We start from the raw sequence: 19152 nt of genomic DNA, 5'->3' as shown, positions 1-19152 counted from the left end.
GGATTCTGTGTCTCCCTCTCTCTCTGCCCTTCCCCCGTTCACACTCTCTCAAAAATAAGTAAACATTAAAAAAAAAAAAAAAAGCCCTAGCATGGTAGCAAAACATTGGATTTCATATCGGAATTGGTATCTGAATTCGAATTTGAGTCCTTGTACGTATTAACTTTGAGCAGTCACAAAATCTCAGAGCCACAAACTTCCAGGTGTGTTACATGGGGATGATAATACCTCACAGGATTGGTATAAGAATTAAAATGTGGCTTCTGAAAGAAGTGTTTAACCTATACCAACAGCTTAAAAATACAGGATACTGTCATATAGCGATTGAGATCCTAAATTGTGTCTCCGAGTTCCAGCTCGGTAGCAGAGACTTGAATTCACGTCCTAATTTTTTATTGTTTTTTTCATGTGTTTTTCAACAGCGTTCATACTTAATTTATTATGTACTTATGCTCGTGTTATTGCCTAAACATGGTACGTTTTCTGCACTGTTGTATTTTTTGTTTAGCATAAGCGCTTACCGTAAACTTCTGCATGCAGGAATTCAATAATCTGTATTTATTTGAAGGACTCACGTATTTGCTGTGCCGAAAGCGCAATAAGTAATAAAGGTCGGTAGGAATGAAAAGTAGCACACGTAACAGTTGCCATCTACGTGTGTATGTATACGTTCAGAGGTCCAATTTTTCAAAGCACTCTAAAGCGAGACGAATTGCAGAAAGAAAGCCCAGCAGGGAAAATCAAACAATATTTGGAATAAAATCATGTGGCCTAATTTTCATAACCACAGACTTGAGAGAATACCACCATCCATGCCAGGTGTGCCACACAACCCCACTGTCTGTTTTAGCAGCGTAGGAGCCCTTGTGGTACAAGCCATTCAGGTTTGCAGAGTGACACCTAGTGGGAAGAGAAAATAAACACAAAACAATCAGACTAGAAAGCTCCTTCCTAAGCCTTTTCGATAAAAGCGTTTGACTATGATTTCTGCCATTTTTCAGACAAGGGAGTATCTATCTATTTATGTACTTTTAAGGTTTTATTTATTTTCGAGAGAGAGAGAGAGAGCGCGCGCAAGTGAGGGCCAGAGAGAGAGGGGAACACGAGACCCCAAGCAGGCTCTGTGTCGGCAGCAGTGAGCGCGATGCGGGCCCAAACTCACGAACCCGAACAAGATCATGGCCTGAGCCAAAGTCAGATGCTCAACAGACTGAGCCACCCAGGCGCCCCAACAAGGGAATGTTTATTAGTTTCCAGAAGGCGGGAGATTTCTACAGCAGATGGGTTTAACTGATGGGTTTGTGTGCCCTAACAAAACTCAGGATATAGCCCAGGTCACCTGTTGTGTACTGTAAAAGAAGCATTTCTGGTCTTAATAGCTTTTAAACAAAAAAGCAAGCAAACGAAAACATGACCTTGTAACCTTTGGCCTTTGCAAGAGTGGTATGATTTAAGGAAACAGGGTGTGGCATGGCGCCTTGTAACCAGCTTCCCTGGATAATTTGCACTTACGTGTTCACCTTTCCGCTGCCAAGATTTAGCTTTCGTGCTGCAGACTCCCTCCCCCCTCTTTTAAAAATTGCCAACATATCCATTATTTTAACCTCAAGGGTGAGCAAACAAAACCTAAACCACCACTTAAAGTTTTCCCAGCAATTGACCCATAATCATTTGTCCAAGTTGCGGAGTTAATTTTTTAGCCTCTCTTTTTCCAATCTAGATAAGTGGGTTAGCTAATCATACATTTTAAAAATGTCGCACTTCCTCCTTTAAAATCTGTAAATTTTGTCCCTGATATGGATAGCTAGGCGTATGTGATAATTTTCTGTGTACTGTTAGCAATGAGTCACTACATATTTCTTTATTGATTAACCAACAAAACGATGGCAGACATTAGGGTATAAGGAGAACATTTGCAAGGGACGGTTCTGAAAACTCTATGGAAAGGACCCAAACTGTTGAATCAAAAAAGCATATAATTTACCCATAGATGCTGAATGGTTGGCTCGGTCCACTTACCAGCTTAGTGATTTGCTCCTGCCGACCATCCTGACAATCTCCTAATTTAAATCTGAAACTATGTATGCTGATTCTGCAAATGTCAAAGCCTACTGTGTTTTTAAAACTACCTGAAAGGTAATGTTAGAAAAGAAGATAACAAACTTAGCCTCTGGAATATATATTTTGGCCCATCTCTGTTTTCCTAGAGACATCTGTGCTGTCAGCACTGAGCCTGACGTAGGGCTTGAGCTCACGCACCACGAGATCATGACCGGAGCCAAAATCAAGAGTTGGACGCTTGGGGCGCCTGGGTGGCTCAGTCGGTTGAGTGTCCGACTTCAGCTCAGGTCACGATCTCCCGGTCCGTGAGTTTCAGCCCCGAGTCAGGCTCTGGGCTGATGGCTCAGAGCCTGGAGCCTGCTTCCGACTGTGTCTCCCTCTCTCTCTGCCCCTCCCCCGTTCATGCTCTGTCTCTCTCTGTCTCAAAAAATAAATAAATGTTAAAAAAAAAAAAAGTGTAAAAAAAAATGGTTTTAAAAAAAGAGTTGGACGCTTAACCAACAGAGCCACCCAGGCACCCCTCTTTTTATTTTTTAAAGTAGGCTCCACACCCAATGTGAGGCTCAAACTCACGACCCTGAGATTAAAAGTCACATGCTCTGACTAAGCCAGCCAGGTGCCCCACATCTTAGCTATGCTGAGACCAATTGTCCAGCATCTTTCAGTTTCTGGAACAGGACTTGCAACCACACTGGGAGATGGTTGGGGCTCTGTTGGTGAATGCATTTGCAAATGCAGAGCGGAGAACACATCAACGCTCAGTGACCGCTTTGCCATGTGGAGAAAGAACGTTTTGTAAGTGAGTAATAATTATGAAGTGCCAACACTTCAGGTAAGTTAGAAGAACTATAGGATTAAAAAAAAAAAAAAAGGATAAGGAGGAAGAAAATGATAGGATCAAACTACAAGAAAAGGAGACCTGTAGACGTAGCACCAAGCTTCTGGAACAATTGACTTTTTCTCTAACTTTACTGATTTTCCACCTCTACAGACATATCATCTCATCTGGCTTCACGGATAATGATGAGTTCTTAGGCAGCTCCAGCTCAGTAGCTACCTTTCTTTGTCATCTCTGAACCCCGATATCGAAAGTCAAGTAAATTATTTATTTGCCTGTGTTAATATGTGTGCCAGTTGTCATTTAGACGCAATCCAAGCCGAGTCAACTAGGTAGGTACATGGTAATATTAACTGATATGATTGTTTTTTCTGTATATGCACTTCTGTTCAAAATCAAACATTAAGGGATGCTTGCAACTTAGTGAATTATGTGTCAGTTTTATATGATGCTGATAATTTTTACATAATGCTAACTTAGAAGGACAGGGGAAGTAAAAGGAGGGGGAAGAGAGAGTGACAAAGATGGCCTTTTAAAAGAACAAGAAAACCACTAGGGAAAAGACTATCATCACCTTTGGTTTGTTAAGTAGGGATGATACCTTTGTTTCTCTGTTCTCTCTCACTGATGTATGTGCTCTAGTTCCTTTACAAGCGACCAAAATTTTATAAAGTGACACAAAGTAAAAAACAAAAGCAAAATCCAGAGAAAATAATGATTTTACAACCACTGAGTTTCAACTTGACCCACCACACTACCCACAACTAGCTGTATCCCCGCAGAATCTACAACTCTAAAACCAGCACCCTGCAATCACCAAATGCTCATAGGGAGGACTCCCATGATTTTCAGGAAAGTTAACATATGCCTGATATACCTCTCCTTCATAAGACAGGATTCTAAAATGCTTTGTAAGTACTTATGTAAGAAAAAAAAAGGTTAAAATTTGGATTTGGAACTTAAATGAATAGTCTTCAATAATTTGGAAAATCTGACACTCCAGGAATACTCACTAAACATTCTATAATGGAAAATTTAAATGTCCAGACATTTTGAAGTAGTGTTTGTTTTCTAACAAGAAAAGAAGACGTTCAAAACTCATGCACTGCCTAACAGTTGGGGCACATCTGCTTTGCAGACAGCAGACGCTTCAGGTTATTTTTAAGGGAGACTGTATGAAGTTTCCATTCTTGCCTAAACTTTGTAATTACAACAAAGGGAGCTGTCTGGAAACCATCTTGGGTGGAGAACAGTTCAATGAGTCAAGCATATCTGGCCTAGAGGAGAGAAAATATTGAGGAATACAATAAATGTCTTCTCATCCACTGCCTGCAGCACTATGTTGAAAAGGAATTACAATTGCTCTTTAACTACTGAGAAGAAAATCTGGTGAAGTATAAGAAGGCAGAATTCAGATGAATAAAAGGAAAAACTTAGTACAATAAAAAAACCCAGAGTGAGCTAGCTGATAAAGTAACACTGAAGTATTCAACCAGAGGGTGGAATTAAGTGTCAGGAATACTGTAGAGGAAGTTTCTGCACTGAGAGGAGCTCAGTGGAAGTCACTGTGATTTAAAAGTAGTATTACATCGAAAAATTTACAAAAATAACATGGCCATCACGTGATAAGAGAAGGTAAAGACCAAACTGGTTATTAGAACACTGAAAATATTTCTCTTATGATAAATGCTCCCTATTCTTTCATGTCAATCTGTGGCCAACTATTTGTGATAACTCACCCATAGTTCAGGTTGCAAACAATCTTTGCAGAAGTAGTAATTTGATTTATTTCTGTAACACCTTTCAAGCTTTATTAATGCACACAATGAACAAATCCTCAAAAATACTTCATCACTGAAGAATTCTAGTAAGTGTGATTACATAATAATACCAGTACTACAAAGAAGACAACATTACCTCATGTTATAATTAATGCCCACCAGTGAGATATCATCAACGCCATTACAATAGTGTTTATAAAATGTCAAACCTGTTAAACCACCAGCCAGACTGATCTTCTTCTGCACAATTCCCTTCGTAGTTGTCATTATCTCTGTCCCGTGTGCTGAATTTCATTCTTTGGTGACTAGCCCACCATTGCACCTCAGGATTAAAATTCCCTGTAAGGGAGTCTCCAGCTGTTCCAGAATATTCGCCGATATTCAACTCATAGGCATTCTAAAGACAAAGAGGCAAGTTCCACTATCAGTTGTCACTGTAATATGATAATTTAATAATTAATGTTAGTTAATAATATGTTTATTTAATAAACAAAAAACAGGTTCTACCGTGTATTTTTGTTTCCACTGACTTCAGGGTTTATATTTTATACATTAATTCATAATGTTACTTATTTGAAAATTTTACTACCTTTTCATCTCCAACTTTAAAAAGTTTATACTGTGCATAACGGCTATTTTTTTCAAAATCTGCAAGGTCAATTTTTAAAGTGTAGTCTCCTGAAAAAAAAAACAAAACAACAAGAATTAATAGGATATTTTTGAGGTGTGAGATGATATTGATTTATTGAATTTTAAAAATAATTCATAGCTCTATTTTACTTAAACTGTTTCCTTCTGCTATCATTCCGTTTTGAAAGAATAAACAGTGGCTCTATTGTATTTACAACATGAACATTTCATTGTGTATTTTGCTTGAAAAGAGCTAGGAACATAATATTGAAGGTGGAAAATTTCTACTAGATTTATCATACGTCAAGTCTAGTACAATTCACTTGACAAAGAACAACAGAAACTAAGTTATAATTTAGCTAATACATTAAGAAGCCTAACAATGAAAGAAGAGAAGTTTTAAGAAGTTTAAACATTTATCTTCTTTTTCTTACTTTCAGTAAGAATGTTAATCTTAAAAGTAAATAATAACTAGTTGGTCGCGTCAAGCCATCTTCTTTTCTCCATTGTCCCATCATTTGTGAATCACAGTTATTACTCTTTCTCTTTTTTTGAAGAGTCAGGAACCAGAAAATTATAAGTCAAACAAACTGTCAGATAATATATGTTCTATCCTCCTACTTCGATAAATAAAATTTCACAATGACCTAGAAGATCAGGTTTGAACTTACGGTCTTAGTCTCCTTGGGATCCAAGCCAGAACATGGAGGCCCAGGGAGAGAGACCCTCTGGCCCCATCACCCAGGTCTTGTCTGTGGTCGGCCTCCTCTCTTCCTATCCCTATCTCTGTCTCAGTCATGCACACAAAAAGGGCCTCGACCACGTTTGTGCACTTTCTAGGCTGCACATCCAAGCTCTGTTTACACCCACACTAAAAGTTGTTGCTTTACCTCCCCTCAGGCTCAGCGATGTGCACACTAGTAACACCATCTTCTCAAGGGGGCTAGATGAAGAAGAGGCATGAACAGGTTTTGGAAACAAGCTCAGGGTTGTTTGGGCAGGAAATGCCAGCTTGCCCCTTACTGAGTGTGGGAGGAGTGTAAACTTCCAGTGACCTTGGTGCTTTAGTACCACAGGCCCTGCCCCCCATGGAGCTCTCTAAGGTGGAATTTTGGAAGAGGCCCCTCTAATCTGATGGAAGGGCAGTAATGGTTATGTGAGCCAAGACTGTGAAGTGGATGAGAACAGTATGGCAGGCTAAGTTAAATACCTTGCATTATGGAAGAGCTATAAAGTCAGTCTCAATGTTTCAGGTAACCATCTAAATATCTTTATGGACAATAAATAAATAAAAAGGCCATTATAGACCGTTCCTAAATTAATATTATTGCAAACACTTGCAGTCAAAATTTATGTAATGGAGATAAAGCTATTTTCAGGGGAAATTCACTAGCCTTAGGTGCGCTCACAATTAAAGAATGCAGGGACAAAGGCATGCTTTTCCTTGGGATGATGTGATATGTGGTTGTGAAACCTAGAACTGATAAATACATTTTTGCTGTCATGACAGTAGCAGCCCGAGTACCCATTAAAACACGAAAGGGAAGCAGATGTGTTAGCAAAGTGCATCTGGGTGAATGAGCATTTAATAATAATTTAACAACTAATTTGAACTTTGTATATTTGCAAGGAGCTAAGGGTTACTTCGTGGAGTTTTCATAGTTTCGATAGGAAACCCGATAAATATTAATGTGCAAAAAAGGCACTATGATAAATGTTATATATATCATAAAATACTCAAAATAAAATAAAATAAATACACTGAGGGAAGGGAAATCTTATATAAATTTAGATAGCATTGATCACGAGAAGGACAAGCAGGGTTCTAGGATTATTCATCTTCTATAGTGTCTCAAAGATCCCTATAATTATAATTATATCCCTATAATTATACTTATGAATTGTGGATATAAAAACACCAGTCACTTTCCCTAACTTGAATGAAACAAGCAAACCCTTGCTTTTATGTTTAATGCATTGCCAGTGTGATATAGCATGCTTTGTTAAGCAATACAATTGCCTTTTATGAAACATTCTAAATCAGACCCGAATGGGGCTGACTACAATCTCAGACTTACAATTGAGGCAAGGAAGGCAATGAGTTGGAGAAAATGAACATGGCAAAGAGAAGCTGAGAAAATTCATCAAATGATATTTTAGACAAATACTGAACTCTAGGAGAAGATACACATGCACTGGTACATAGCAGGAAATGTATAGATGTCTGCAATTTGAAATATATCAATAAAATAAAATAAAATGGCTTGATGGATGGATAGGTATGTAATGAAAACAATTTAAAAAAAACCAGCAAATGGTAGTGTAGAATCCAGGTGGTAGGTTGAATCTTCTTTCCGTTTTGCTGTATCTTTGAAATTTTTCAAATTAAAAGTTGATGGGGATGGAGACAGGATATTTATTAGGGTATTTGTATAAAACAGCCCCAAGTGCCCAATTCTTTGCCTCAACGTTTGCAATGCGACTTTTAACTCCTTCCACTGAGTCTACTTCTTTCCCCCTTAAATTCCCAGCAGACCCGGAAGCTGGTCACACACCTATGAGCAAGCCCAGCCAAGATCAGCAGAACACAGACCTGATGAGCAAAACCGCTCAGCCAACTTGTAGATTTGTGAGGAATAATACATGAGTGTGGCTTTAAGTCAGCAAATCTTGAAGTAGCTTGTTACACACTTATTATGGCAATAGATAGTTGACCCAGTATGGCTATTTTGAGGAATTTGAGGCATTAAAAAAAGAAGGATTAGGACACTACATTTCCTTTCCATAAATTGAAAATAAATAGATGAGAACTCTCCCACCTCAGCCCAGATCTAGTTTCATTGCCTCTAGTCCTAGTTTTAAGTGGCCACATTTTATAAAGGGGATTGTTGCTCGAAAGGGATCATTGGCATCTGCAAAACACAGCACTTACTGAATTCATTCCATTGCCTATGGTTCAGTAGAAAACATTTTAACGTGTTTTTTATTTTTATTTTTAATGCTTATTTATTTTTGAGAGAGGAGGGGATGGGGGTAGGGAAGGGCAGAGACAGAGGGAGACAGAGAATCTGAAGCAGGCTCCAGGCTCTGAGCTGTCACAGTACAAAGCATAAAGTGGGGTTCAAACCCACGAACCATGAAATCATGACCTGAGTCAAAGTCTGAAGCTCAACTGACTGAGCCACCCAGGTGCCCCTTTAGTGTGTGTGTGTGTGTGTGTGCGTGTGTGTGTGTGTGTGTGTGTGTGTGTGTGTGTGTGTGTGTTTTAACTATACTTCAAGTGAATTTGATATCAGACAAACCTTACCTTGTGTGGTCAGTAAGTGAATATTTTTATTACCCAGCCAATATTCACCATTTTCTTGAACAAAATTTCCAAAGCCATTTTCATAGTCATTCCAGCCTCTAAAAAATTTGAAATGAAAGCTGATTTTAGCAGAACCCAAAAGGACCTTTGCAGTAGTAACTAAGGTGCCCACCACCTTCCCCAATTACCCCCCCCCCAATATTTTTTTTTGATTAGCAAATGCACTTTCAGTATTCTTATTTGGAAAGAGTGAAATTCTAATTATAGACCTCAGGATATAATAAAAATGCTTTACTTGTTACAAATCTCACACATGCTACTCCAAATAAATCCTTGCATCATAATTAGCACACCTGTTAAAGTTCTCACTGCCATCAGATCGTCTCTGAATTACAGTCCATCCTCCTCCATCAGACATGTCACAGTAAACAGAGAATTCTGTTGGGCTCTGGAGAGGTTTGATTTTGTAAAATCCACTGCGCTTATACCCATCATTAAAAATCTCCGAACAGTCTGTTTGCAAAACAAGGTAATGTAACATTTGTTATATGCCTTTTTTTTCCCCCATAGGAGCCTCTGGATAAGATTACTCAATACCAATGGAGATAGATAAACACATGGTGTAGATAATCAGCTTTTTAAAATTGCATCTTGTATATCTTCCAGTAGATATTAGGAAAGTCTTATTTCCTTTTCTAGTATTTAATTTTATCTCCTTGACATGATCATGAAAATAAAAAAATAAAACAGGGATTTGGTTTCTCATTTCTGATTTTTGTGCAAACACTTAAAAAATTATATATGTTCAATAGATCATAGCATATTTAAGTGGAACTTATAGCCTTATCTGACAGAATAAGAGAACTTATCTCTCCTATGAAGCTAAATTAAAGTAGAAATAGAACCTCGAGCAAATAATATAATATGGGTTATCTTGACTTACAGCATTATAAATCATCCTGAACATTGGAGATGAATTCAAAATAGTAATCTTCTTGTTAGATTCTTATAACTTCCCAGTTTCAGCAGATTTTTTAGTAGCCCACTGAAATTTCCAACAGTCCATGCATTCTTAGGTGCTTTTGCTAAAAATCGCAAGCTTCTGCTATTCCTTTTATCCCCACATTCTTTTTGCCAGGATATTTCTTTGACCTTTGAAGCAAACATAACTACCAGTCTGTCGCCGAAAAGTAGTATCTATTTCTTAAACTACTTGAAGGTAGAATAAATTAATATCCACTGGGTCTCATCTAGGCTGATTTGTACACACTTTCAGAGAATTTGGCAGTATGGACCTCACTACAGGTTCAACATCCAGGAAGCTGTGTAAGGGGTGGTTGAAGTAGGTGGCCACCGTCAAGAGATCGTCTCAAGAATACTTAGTTGCAGAGTTTTGAGTAAAAACACTATAACTTAAATTATAGCTGACTTTCACATTTTACCCTTAGCATTTTGTTAATTTCCTTCCTTTAAAAAAACAACCTTTTCTTTTCTTTTCTTTTCTTTTCTTTTCTTTTCTTTTCTTTTCCTGATTGGATAATTCCATTCTGCTAGCATATTTTAAAGTTCTTTCTTCTTTTTCGTTGTTTTGATGCCAAATTGTCACAACTCCATTTTGTTACAAGTGAGATATACTGCATGCCAAAAAGATGGAATGGGCGGTAGGAATTAGACAAGAAAATAAAGACCCTTTGTCACTTTCTGAAGCCCTCACCAGGTTAAGACCAATCATATACTACTGCTGTGGTGAGATGTTCATCTTTGTGATGATTTAGGCTATCTTCGTATATTTATATCTGAGATTCAGAAGCACATTCTTTGTGCGTGTTGGATTCTTAAAAAAAAAGAGAAAGAGAGAGAAAGAGGTCCTTTTCTGGCAATTAAACAAGAAGAAAAACATCACCTAAAATTAGTTCAATGTTGCTCAAAAGCTTACATTCTGTGGTCAAGTAGATTGTACAACACTTTTCATTAAAGTAAGCAGATTTTAACCCTGTTAAGGATAGAGCTCTTTGCTTACATGTAATCTCCTACCAAAGAGCTGAATAGTAAAGACTCCAAAGATTCAGGCTGTTTTCCAGGCAAATATGGAAATGATTAGCTATAGCATTTGCCTCTGGAAAACTTTGTGAATATTGCATGTGGAGCCAACATTTTCTATTTGTTTCTATTTTATGCCAACTGCAAGTTTGTGTTTTTAAACATGTGTCCTTCTTCCCAGAGGAAAAATCCAAACATAACTTAAGATACAGAGCAAAGCTTTCAACTTAAAAAAAAAATCAAAAACAAAAAATACCCAACAAATTAAAAAACCTCAAAGAAGCATGAGTAGCAAAATTGCTCATATGAAAGAAGTTAGAAATAAGGAGGCTGCCTTGGGGAAATGTGAAAATGGGACTTGCACCTCCACAGCAGGAAGTTCAAACAATGTAGGGTATAAAACATTAACTAGATATTTGAAACTATGATTTTCAAAATGTTTTGACCCACTCAACTCCCCAGATAATACGCAGGCAAGGGCAGGATCGGAAAGCTCCATGTTCCTGGGACTTAAAAAAAAAAAAAAAAAAGAGGGGGATTTTTGGATGCTTACATAATACTAGAGTGAGGCCAGGGTTGCCTGCCCTCTGACAAACACTGTGCCAAACTGGAAGAGGTGAACGCTTTCTCTGATCATGCAGAAAGCAAGCCATGTTGGAAGGCTTCTGAATGTTTAAGCTTCACAAAGTGACACGACAGCTTGCCAAATGGACTTTTCCCTTTTGTCCCACAATGGTGGCTGAGCTCAAAGCTGAAGTCCGAAGGCACTAAGTACCCCACACTCTAAATTCAAAGAAAGGCCAGCATGAGCTCAGCTGCCCCCAAAGGCATGCTGGGAAATGCTAGAACTAGCCCTGCTGTAGCCATTCTTTATCCCCACCTGCCCCGTGACATTAGAAAGGAAACAAGAAGAAAGGATGCTGGTTCCTTGGAGAGGGCAGGATTCTTGAAGGGTAGGGTGGGTAGGCTCTCTCCTCTGAAAACAAGGGAGAGAGTATATAACAATGTGGATAGATAGCTGACATTCACTGAGCACCTCTTTTGTATGAAATGCTACTGTAATCATGTTACATGTGTTAACTCTGAATCTTTACGACAAAGAACCATTCTTATCATTCCCATTTTACAGATGAGGAAAATGAAGGATATAAAGATTAGGTAACTTGCCCAAAGGCTACAGCTACCAAGATGGGCAGCTGGACTTTCAAACCAGGCTTCAGAGGCAACACCTTAATCACTACATATGCCTCAAGTGACTGTCTTGTAAAGATTGAAGGCCTTGCAGGAGGGGATCTGGCTAAACCAGTGGTCTTGTTGGCTGAACAGATGTGATGCCACGGGCTGTGGTAATTATCACCAATTAATGTGAATTTGGTATCTTTTAATTTAAGTACATAATTTAATAGCAGCCAAAAACTTCAAAATAAGATACATTTAATTATATGTTGTATAAAATCGCATGATTTGTGCATTATCTGCACAAATTGCTAGGTTATAAGCAATTATGTGTTTTTGACCATGAGATGAATTAGAATTCAGAAAACAAATTAGTAATAAAATAGTAACTTGTAAATAAGAAGAAATTTATATTTCTACAGATGGTGTACACGAATATTTAATTTTTTTAAGTGTATTTGTTTATTTTAAGATAGAGAGATAACACACACAAGCAGGGGAGGGGCAGGGAAAGAGGAGGAGAGAGAAAATACCAAGCAGGCTCCATACTGTCAGTGTGGAGCCTGATGTGGGGCTTGAACTCACGAACTGTGAGGTTATGACCTGAGTCAAAATCAAAAGTCAGACAGTTAACTGACTGAGCCACCCAGGAACCCCAATGAACATTTGATATTTTTAATTTAAGGAGACCAAAAATATAAACTTTGGTAGCAAGTTCTTATATATTTTATACAATATTATATATTATGTTAAATATATACTTTTTGGAATTTATGGTTATTATATATTTATCAAGGGTTTGCCTTTGGCAGGCTCTTTAGTACTATTTGTCTATATGCTACAAAATAAAGTACAATTAAACTATATATTTCATACTGTATTCATCATATATGAAGAATATTACATAGTTCTACTAACTTCTGGGGGGTTTTTTTGAGGTGGGGGAGGGGGGTAGAAAGACAGCACGAGAGACAATCTTAAGCAGGCTCCTACCAACGCTGAACCCAATGCAGGGCTTGATCCCACGACTGTGAGATCATGACCTGAGCCAAAATCAAGAGTCAGATATTCAACTGACTGAGCCACCCAGGTGCCCCCCTGGATTTTTTTTTTTTTTTAGCTGTTAAATCCCAAACCAGAAAATGTCTATCATCTATCTTATTTTATGTGCTATAATGTTACAAGACAGACAGACAGACACACACACACACACACACACACACACACACACACACACACACACACCCTACAATGGTTTGTATAGACCCTGACCATATGACTCTTCCATCCAATTCCTGTTTATTCAGTCAGGCCTCCTCTGATCTTGGTATTTTCATTTTCTAGTAACTGATTTCTGCCTTACTCCTTGGTGACTTCTTGTCTCCCACTTCTTGTCATTTCTTGACACAGGGATTGCAGTTTCAGCTCCTAAGCCTGAGTCTTCCCACGACTGAGTTTTCTCATACACAGTCCTAGTAACAAACATCCAATCACCTGCCTCCTGCCATCATTGAACACTTGAATCTGTGTTCACAACCTGTTCAGAGTTGCTGGGTTTGGGGCTTAGTTTGGAATTTGGAATAATGGTGCTTCTCTTGCATCCATCAGTTCCTTGTCCTTGTGACCAGCTGTGTACCTACTTTTGGAATCACATAAGGTGCCAGTAGCGTTGGTTTCTTCTGAACCCTCTGTCCTTGGCTTACACATGGCTGCCTTCTTGCTGTAGCCTCGTATCATCTTTCCTCTGTGCATCAGTGCCGCCGTCATCTCTTCTTATAAGGACACCAGTCAGACTGAATTAGGGCCCATTCTAATGGCCTCATTCTAACTTAATCTCTTCTTTTAAGGCCCTATCTCCAAATACAATCATATTATAGACATTGGGGGTTAGAGCTTCAACATATGAAGCTCATATGGGGGGTGCACACAACTCAGTCCATAAGACAAAGTCATCAGTCAAATGGCTTTTTGGCCATTCTGGTTACTCCCTTCTCTGAATCAACCTTGTTATCAACAATGATTGGCCTGATTAATCCAGTGAGATCCAACCCTGACATCTGTTTCTTACATTTTCCACAGTCTCAGGATAGGTAGCTGAAACCTGCTGAGTGGATAAATGACCACATTACAATTAGGCCTCAACATTCGTCGAATGAAAAGGGTATTCAATTGCTACAATGCCTTACCTCCTATCTGAAAAGAAGTAAAGCCTTCTATACTAGGTGGCCCCAGGAAATCTTGGTCCTCCTCAGCCTGTGGGAAGAAATGTGGGGAGAAGCCTGACCTGATTCTGGTCTTGAACAATCTCATCCACACCCATCAGCAAAAGCACAAATCCTTTGCAGTCTTGTAGGGATTCTCATTTAATTGGTCTGGAGTGGAACCTGGACACTATTTGTAGACAGTTTCCCATGGGTCAATTGCCTTCCTGCATATTTTGCAAGCAGAGTATATGTTCTGGACTATTTTTTCAGGGATCTTTGTATAGTAAACAGCCTTATAAGATAGAGACAGTGTCTCCCTCTAGAGCAGATGGCAGGTTAGTTTCTGCCCACTTTCATAGAAATAACTCTCTTGCAAAGGAGAAAAGACTGGGCAGATTTGCTTGTAACCCATTATAAAAGATTGAGATTTACTAAACTCAGGGTTCCTCACCTGGACACAGCCCACTGCCTGCACATTCTCCACATTGCTTCCTTAGTATTTGCAATCAAGGGATATTGGTACAAACATGAAGTTCTTGTCTCGGACCCAGGAGTCTCTTATCTTCTGCCAACACCCGTGAAACCGAGGCAGGCTAACTCTTTAGGTTGTAAATGGAGTAAAACCTCAGACCCTCCACAGTTCTTCATAGGCGTCAGCATTTTAACAGTCACCAGGTGATTCTATCTGTAGACCTGGCTGAGAATCACCGTCTTCAAGGAATGTCAACTGATTATACTTCTTGTTCAATTGCTCTCCTGAGCCTTCTTTCACTGATGTCTTCTGAGGTTCTAGTTCCTGTTCTTTGCCCTGAGATTGCTTCAGACAGTCTCTTTGTTTCCCAAGCCTATTTTTATCCGAGCTGTCTTTGGTTCCTTTTTGTTCCATGCCGCCGAGCCACGAGCCATCATCACCCTACATCCATTCCCTCTACCACAGGCCTCTGTCTGATCCGGAAAGGGGGAAAAGCAGTTGGATTCCAAGAATCAAGGGTAAGGGATCAAGTGACTGGACAACAGTGTCAGGAGCCCTGGGCAAATGTCTGACCAGAAAGAGATTAGGTTCTTGGTAAAGAAAGAAAAAGGGAACATTTCATTGAAGCATAGTTTCTAAAATTCTCATAATTCTTATATGCTTCACTGATGAGTATATTTAGAAACACAAAATAAAGATGTCTTTATTCTGTCAGCCTGGAATCTCTTTAGCCTCTGTAGTTTTTCAATTACAGTCAGATATATTTTCCAACTTATATTTGCTTATTTAGCTATTCCTATCTTTCTGTACTACCTTGCTTTCATTCATAAATGTGAGGCTCTGTTATTTTCCAGGTACTCTAATGGGCAACAGGGAAGAAAGAATGATGAGACATCATTCCTAATGAAGTGCCTGCTCAATTGATCAGGATAGACTCATGAACAAAGAAATTATAATACATCATCCCAGTAGCTAGAGCAGACATATAAACAAAGTGCTGTAAATGGCATCCTCCTTACTGACAACTATGGTTTGTTTACTTTAAAAGATGCCTGGTGGAAGGCAAATGAATAGTTCTCTATAAAGAATAACGATATGTGCAGTGAATGTGTTGACAGTTTAAGATCATTAAGTTTCTGGGTGGAAACAATGACTTAATCGAAAGGAAAATTATCAAACCGTAAAATATGCACATAAAAACAACCCTTGTATTTCCCTAAATAATTGTGATCCCTTTTTCTTTCTCTGCCCTTTTATTCTATTACCTCATTTACTACCCTAAGGCACATAAGGGACTCAGAAGGGAAAACTGTATAAATGTAACGAGAAATGCTACACAAAAACAAAACTGTAAAATTTTTCAGATATGTCATTTGCACACCATATGTAAACAATCTCTTGTCTTTGATCTCTCTTTAAACTACAGAAATTCTAAGATATTTAGCATTGACATTAAATATCCCCTCAGAGATAAGAGAGAGAAAAGGATAAAATTAAATTTATACCGGGGTGCCTGGGTGGCTCAGTCGGTTAAGCGTCGACTTCAGCTCAGGTCACGATCTCACAGTGTGTGAGTTCGAGCCCTGCGTCGGGCTCTGTGCTGACAGCTCAGAGCCTAAAGCCTGCTTCAGATTCTGTGTCTCCCTCTCTCTCTGCCCCTTCCCCGCTCATGCTCTGTCTCAAATATAAATAAAAACATTTTAAAAAAATTTAAAAAATTATTTAAATTTATACCAAATTCACATTTGGTATAATGTTCATGCTGCTTGTTATTAGAATAGGAAAAGCTCTTTAGCAAAACCTGAAGTGACCAAATAATGAGCACCACCATTGCACAGGGGTGTGGGTCATAAGTTACTGAAACACTTAAGAAAAATAGGTTCTGACCTGCATATTGCCTTTTGCCTCCAAGGTCAATGACAATATTCTCCTCTCCTTTATCGAGGAACTGGATTTCGTTCTCATGCAAAAGCCGGGTGATCTTGACCTGTTGCTGTTTGACCCGGGTCTCGAGCAGGTGTACCTGGGCTCTGAGTCGTGCTTGCTCCCGGAGACAGTTCTCTAGAGCCTGCAAAGGAATGTGAATCTCATTCTCACTGGGAAATAAATGCCTAACAAGTTGAACAAATTAGTGATTCAACTTTGTCCCCAGCTCCCATTTCAGAATATTATTCTAACCAGAACATGGTATGAAACTGATGCTATTTGATACTATTTGTTATATGAAGAATATGTAATTATGACTATAGTATAGTGCTTGAGCTAGAAATTATATATTAATATGAATTAATCTGAATGACTACACAAAGAGCTTTAGACTCATCTTATTTTATCCTCATAATGATTCCAGGAGGGAGGAATTGGCTCCATCCTGGTGAGGAAACTTGCCCAGGAAGTTCCAGCAGGTAGGAGGGATCAGGATTCAAATCCAGTTCGAGATCCCTGCTCTCAGTTTCTACATGACAAGAAAGCAAAAATGCTTTCTTGACAGCATCGTTGTGCATTGCTAGTGTGTCAGTCTCTAAAATAAACAGGGCTTTTGAATGACCTTTTGGTATTAATGTTTTAAAAATTTAATTGAATACTTATAATCTGATGACACGTGGTCACCTTTATAAGAGGATACTAATTTAGACCCTCATATCCCTGAGTGTGTCACCCATTTACCTGTGACTGGAAATTCTACTGAAGACACTTTAACTTTTGCTTTTTTGTTTTTCTTTCAATTATTTCAGACAGGGATGGGAGGAGCCTGAGTTTTCCAGTTAAGTCATTTATCTTCTTAGAGATAGGCAAAACCTATCTAAGGGCAAAAACCTCAAGAATATTGCCTGTGCATGAATTAATCAGCTCCTTTCTAAACTGGCATCTGAGAACGCTCCAAAGAGAAAGCAAATGTTGTGGGTGGCGGGGGGTGGTGGTGGTGGGGATTAATTGGGAAGGTGAGCTGCATAGGTGGGTCTCCTGGAAGAGGTACCGAGGCCAAGAAGCTGCAATAAAGACTCTTGGATACTCAAGGCTGGAAGAGTTACTAGAGGTATAGTGGGGAGAAAAGGACAAAAAACAATTTTTTTCCCATTTTCCACTCTTACCTTGACATCTCCATTTGCAACTTATGTCATGATCTCCTGAGAAGAGTGTAAATGTTTACTTTTGAGAAATTATGAATTTTCATGTGTAATTACCTTACACTACTACCTTTATACACGTTATTGCCTAAGACAGCCATCAGATATATTTCCCACTTTACAATTGCCTCTCGGTTCCTGACTTTATGTACTGCCTTATGCCCTTCCGTAATTAGGAGGACCCACCATGTTCCAGGCACTCTGCTAGCTGGTCAGAATAGCACAGCTGGACACTCTATTTGGGACAAAGAGGTACATTCCCTTCCTATGAAGGCCTATACTGGAAACACAGAGATTCAACCTCAAAACTGGAAGTCACACAGCAAGAGTATGGAGAATTGTTGGTACAGGTCTTCTCCCAGTTTCAAGTCTAAGTCACTGAATGTCTCCTAGCTATTGCTCTAGGACCATTTCTTATTTGTTTGTGGTACTCTCTCCTCAACACTCCTTGATTTAGCCACTCTGAAAGAATTATTTACTTAGCTCCCTGACTCCTACCAGTCTAAAAACTAAACAGCAAGAACACTGGATGGTATCTGGAATCCTGTGCTGCTTTCCGATAGGTGGAAATTGGCTGTGATATTGTTAAGTACAGTGCAGCATGCAATTTAAAAGTACAAGGCAAGTATCTTCGATCTTCATGAGCCTACATACATGGTCTTAGTGAGTTTATTTAACATTTACGAGTTTTCTCTCTCCCAGAATGTCGAGTAAATGAATGTTTCCTCCCTTTTACTTATGAGTGGAGGAAGGCATGAGTTCATTGTAATTACTGTCAGATAGTTTAGTTTATACTAACAGTGTTCAGTATTGGAAGGCTCAACTTTGGGAAAGCCACGGGTCAAATTTAATTACTATGGATAGTTTTAAACTTCTAACATTAACTACCCAAGTAACCCCAGTAACTCCAAAAAGATTTTACTTGTTTATGGCAAATACTGGTTTTGACTTTAAGAAAAAATTTGAAAGCACTTGGTAAGTGCCTATTACGTGGCAGGTGCTTCCACAAACCCTTTTCATTTTCCCCCCCTTAGTTAATTTTTTTCAGTGACAAATTACTATAGGTTTTCTGCAAAATAAGAGAAATCCAGGTCAGAGCAGGCATTCTAGAAACATCAGTAAATGAGCTTACCCAGCAATTCCTGCCCATTACCAGAGCAGTGGTGACAAGCAGAAAACTGAACATCTTTGCCATTTTCTCCATCGAAACGACTGCAAGAACAAAAGAAATTTCATTAACTTATTTACTGTGAGTTTTTCATGAGACCAGAGTTGCATTCAGACCAGAGGCGATCCAGGATGCTGGTGCCACGCCGTCTCTAATCTAAGAGTCTTCAAGGAAATTCTCCTGGACTTCCCCATGCCTCCCTCACACAGAATGATGCTCTCTGTGACCTCAAATAGGATCGAACCTGTTCAACTTCAGGAACAGAGAAGGGGCGCCTGGATGGCTCCAATGGTTAAGCGTCTGACTTTGGCTCAGGTCATGATCTCACGGTTCATGGGTTTGAGCCC

The 19152-nt window shown here is 38.9% G+C and overlaps 1 protein-coding gene across 3 annotated transcripts in view; it reads right to left on the bottom strand.

The window, feature by feature from the left end:
- Positions 1-535: 535 nt before the first annotated feature.
- FGL1 (fibrinogen like 1) overlaps positions 536-19152 on the bottom strand; it is a 54084-nt gene continuing 35467 nt past the window's right edge. For all 3 annotated transcript variants that reach the window (XM_042934380.1, XM_042934381.1, XM_042934379.1), the window contains 7 exons: positions 18770-18849; positions 16397-16577; positions 8971-9130; positions 8618-8715; positions 5270-5358; positions 4890-5077; positions 536-900 (listed from right to left, as the gene is read on the bottom strand). In XM_042934380.1, the coding sequence (XP_042790314.1) occupies positions 741-900; positions 4890-5077; positions 5270-5358; positions 8618-8715; positions 8971-9130; positions 16397-16577; positions 18770-18841 (948 nt within the window). In that variant the 5' untranslated portion in view covers positions 18842-18849 and the 3' untranslated portion in view covers positions 536-740. The remainder of the gene's footprint in view (positions 901-4889; positions 5078-5269; positions 5359-8617; positions 8716-8970; positions 9131-16396; positions 16578-18769; positions 18850-19152) is intronic.

This window comes from Panthera leo, chromosome B1, assembly GCF_018350215.1.
Source record: "Panthera leo isolate Ple1 chromosome B1, P.leo_Ple1_pat1.1, whole genome shotgun sequence".
Classification (NCBI taxonomy): domain Eukaryota; kingdom Metazoa; phylum Chordata; class Mammalia; order Carnivora; family Felidae; genus Panthera; species Panthera leo.
Note: the sequence above shows the minus strand (reverse complement) of the source record. Positions and strands in the feature narration are given on the sequence as shown.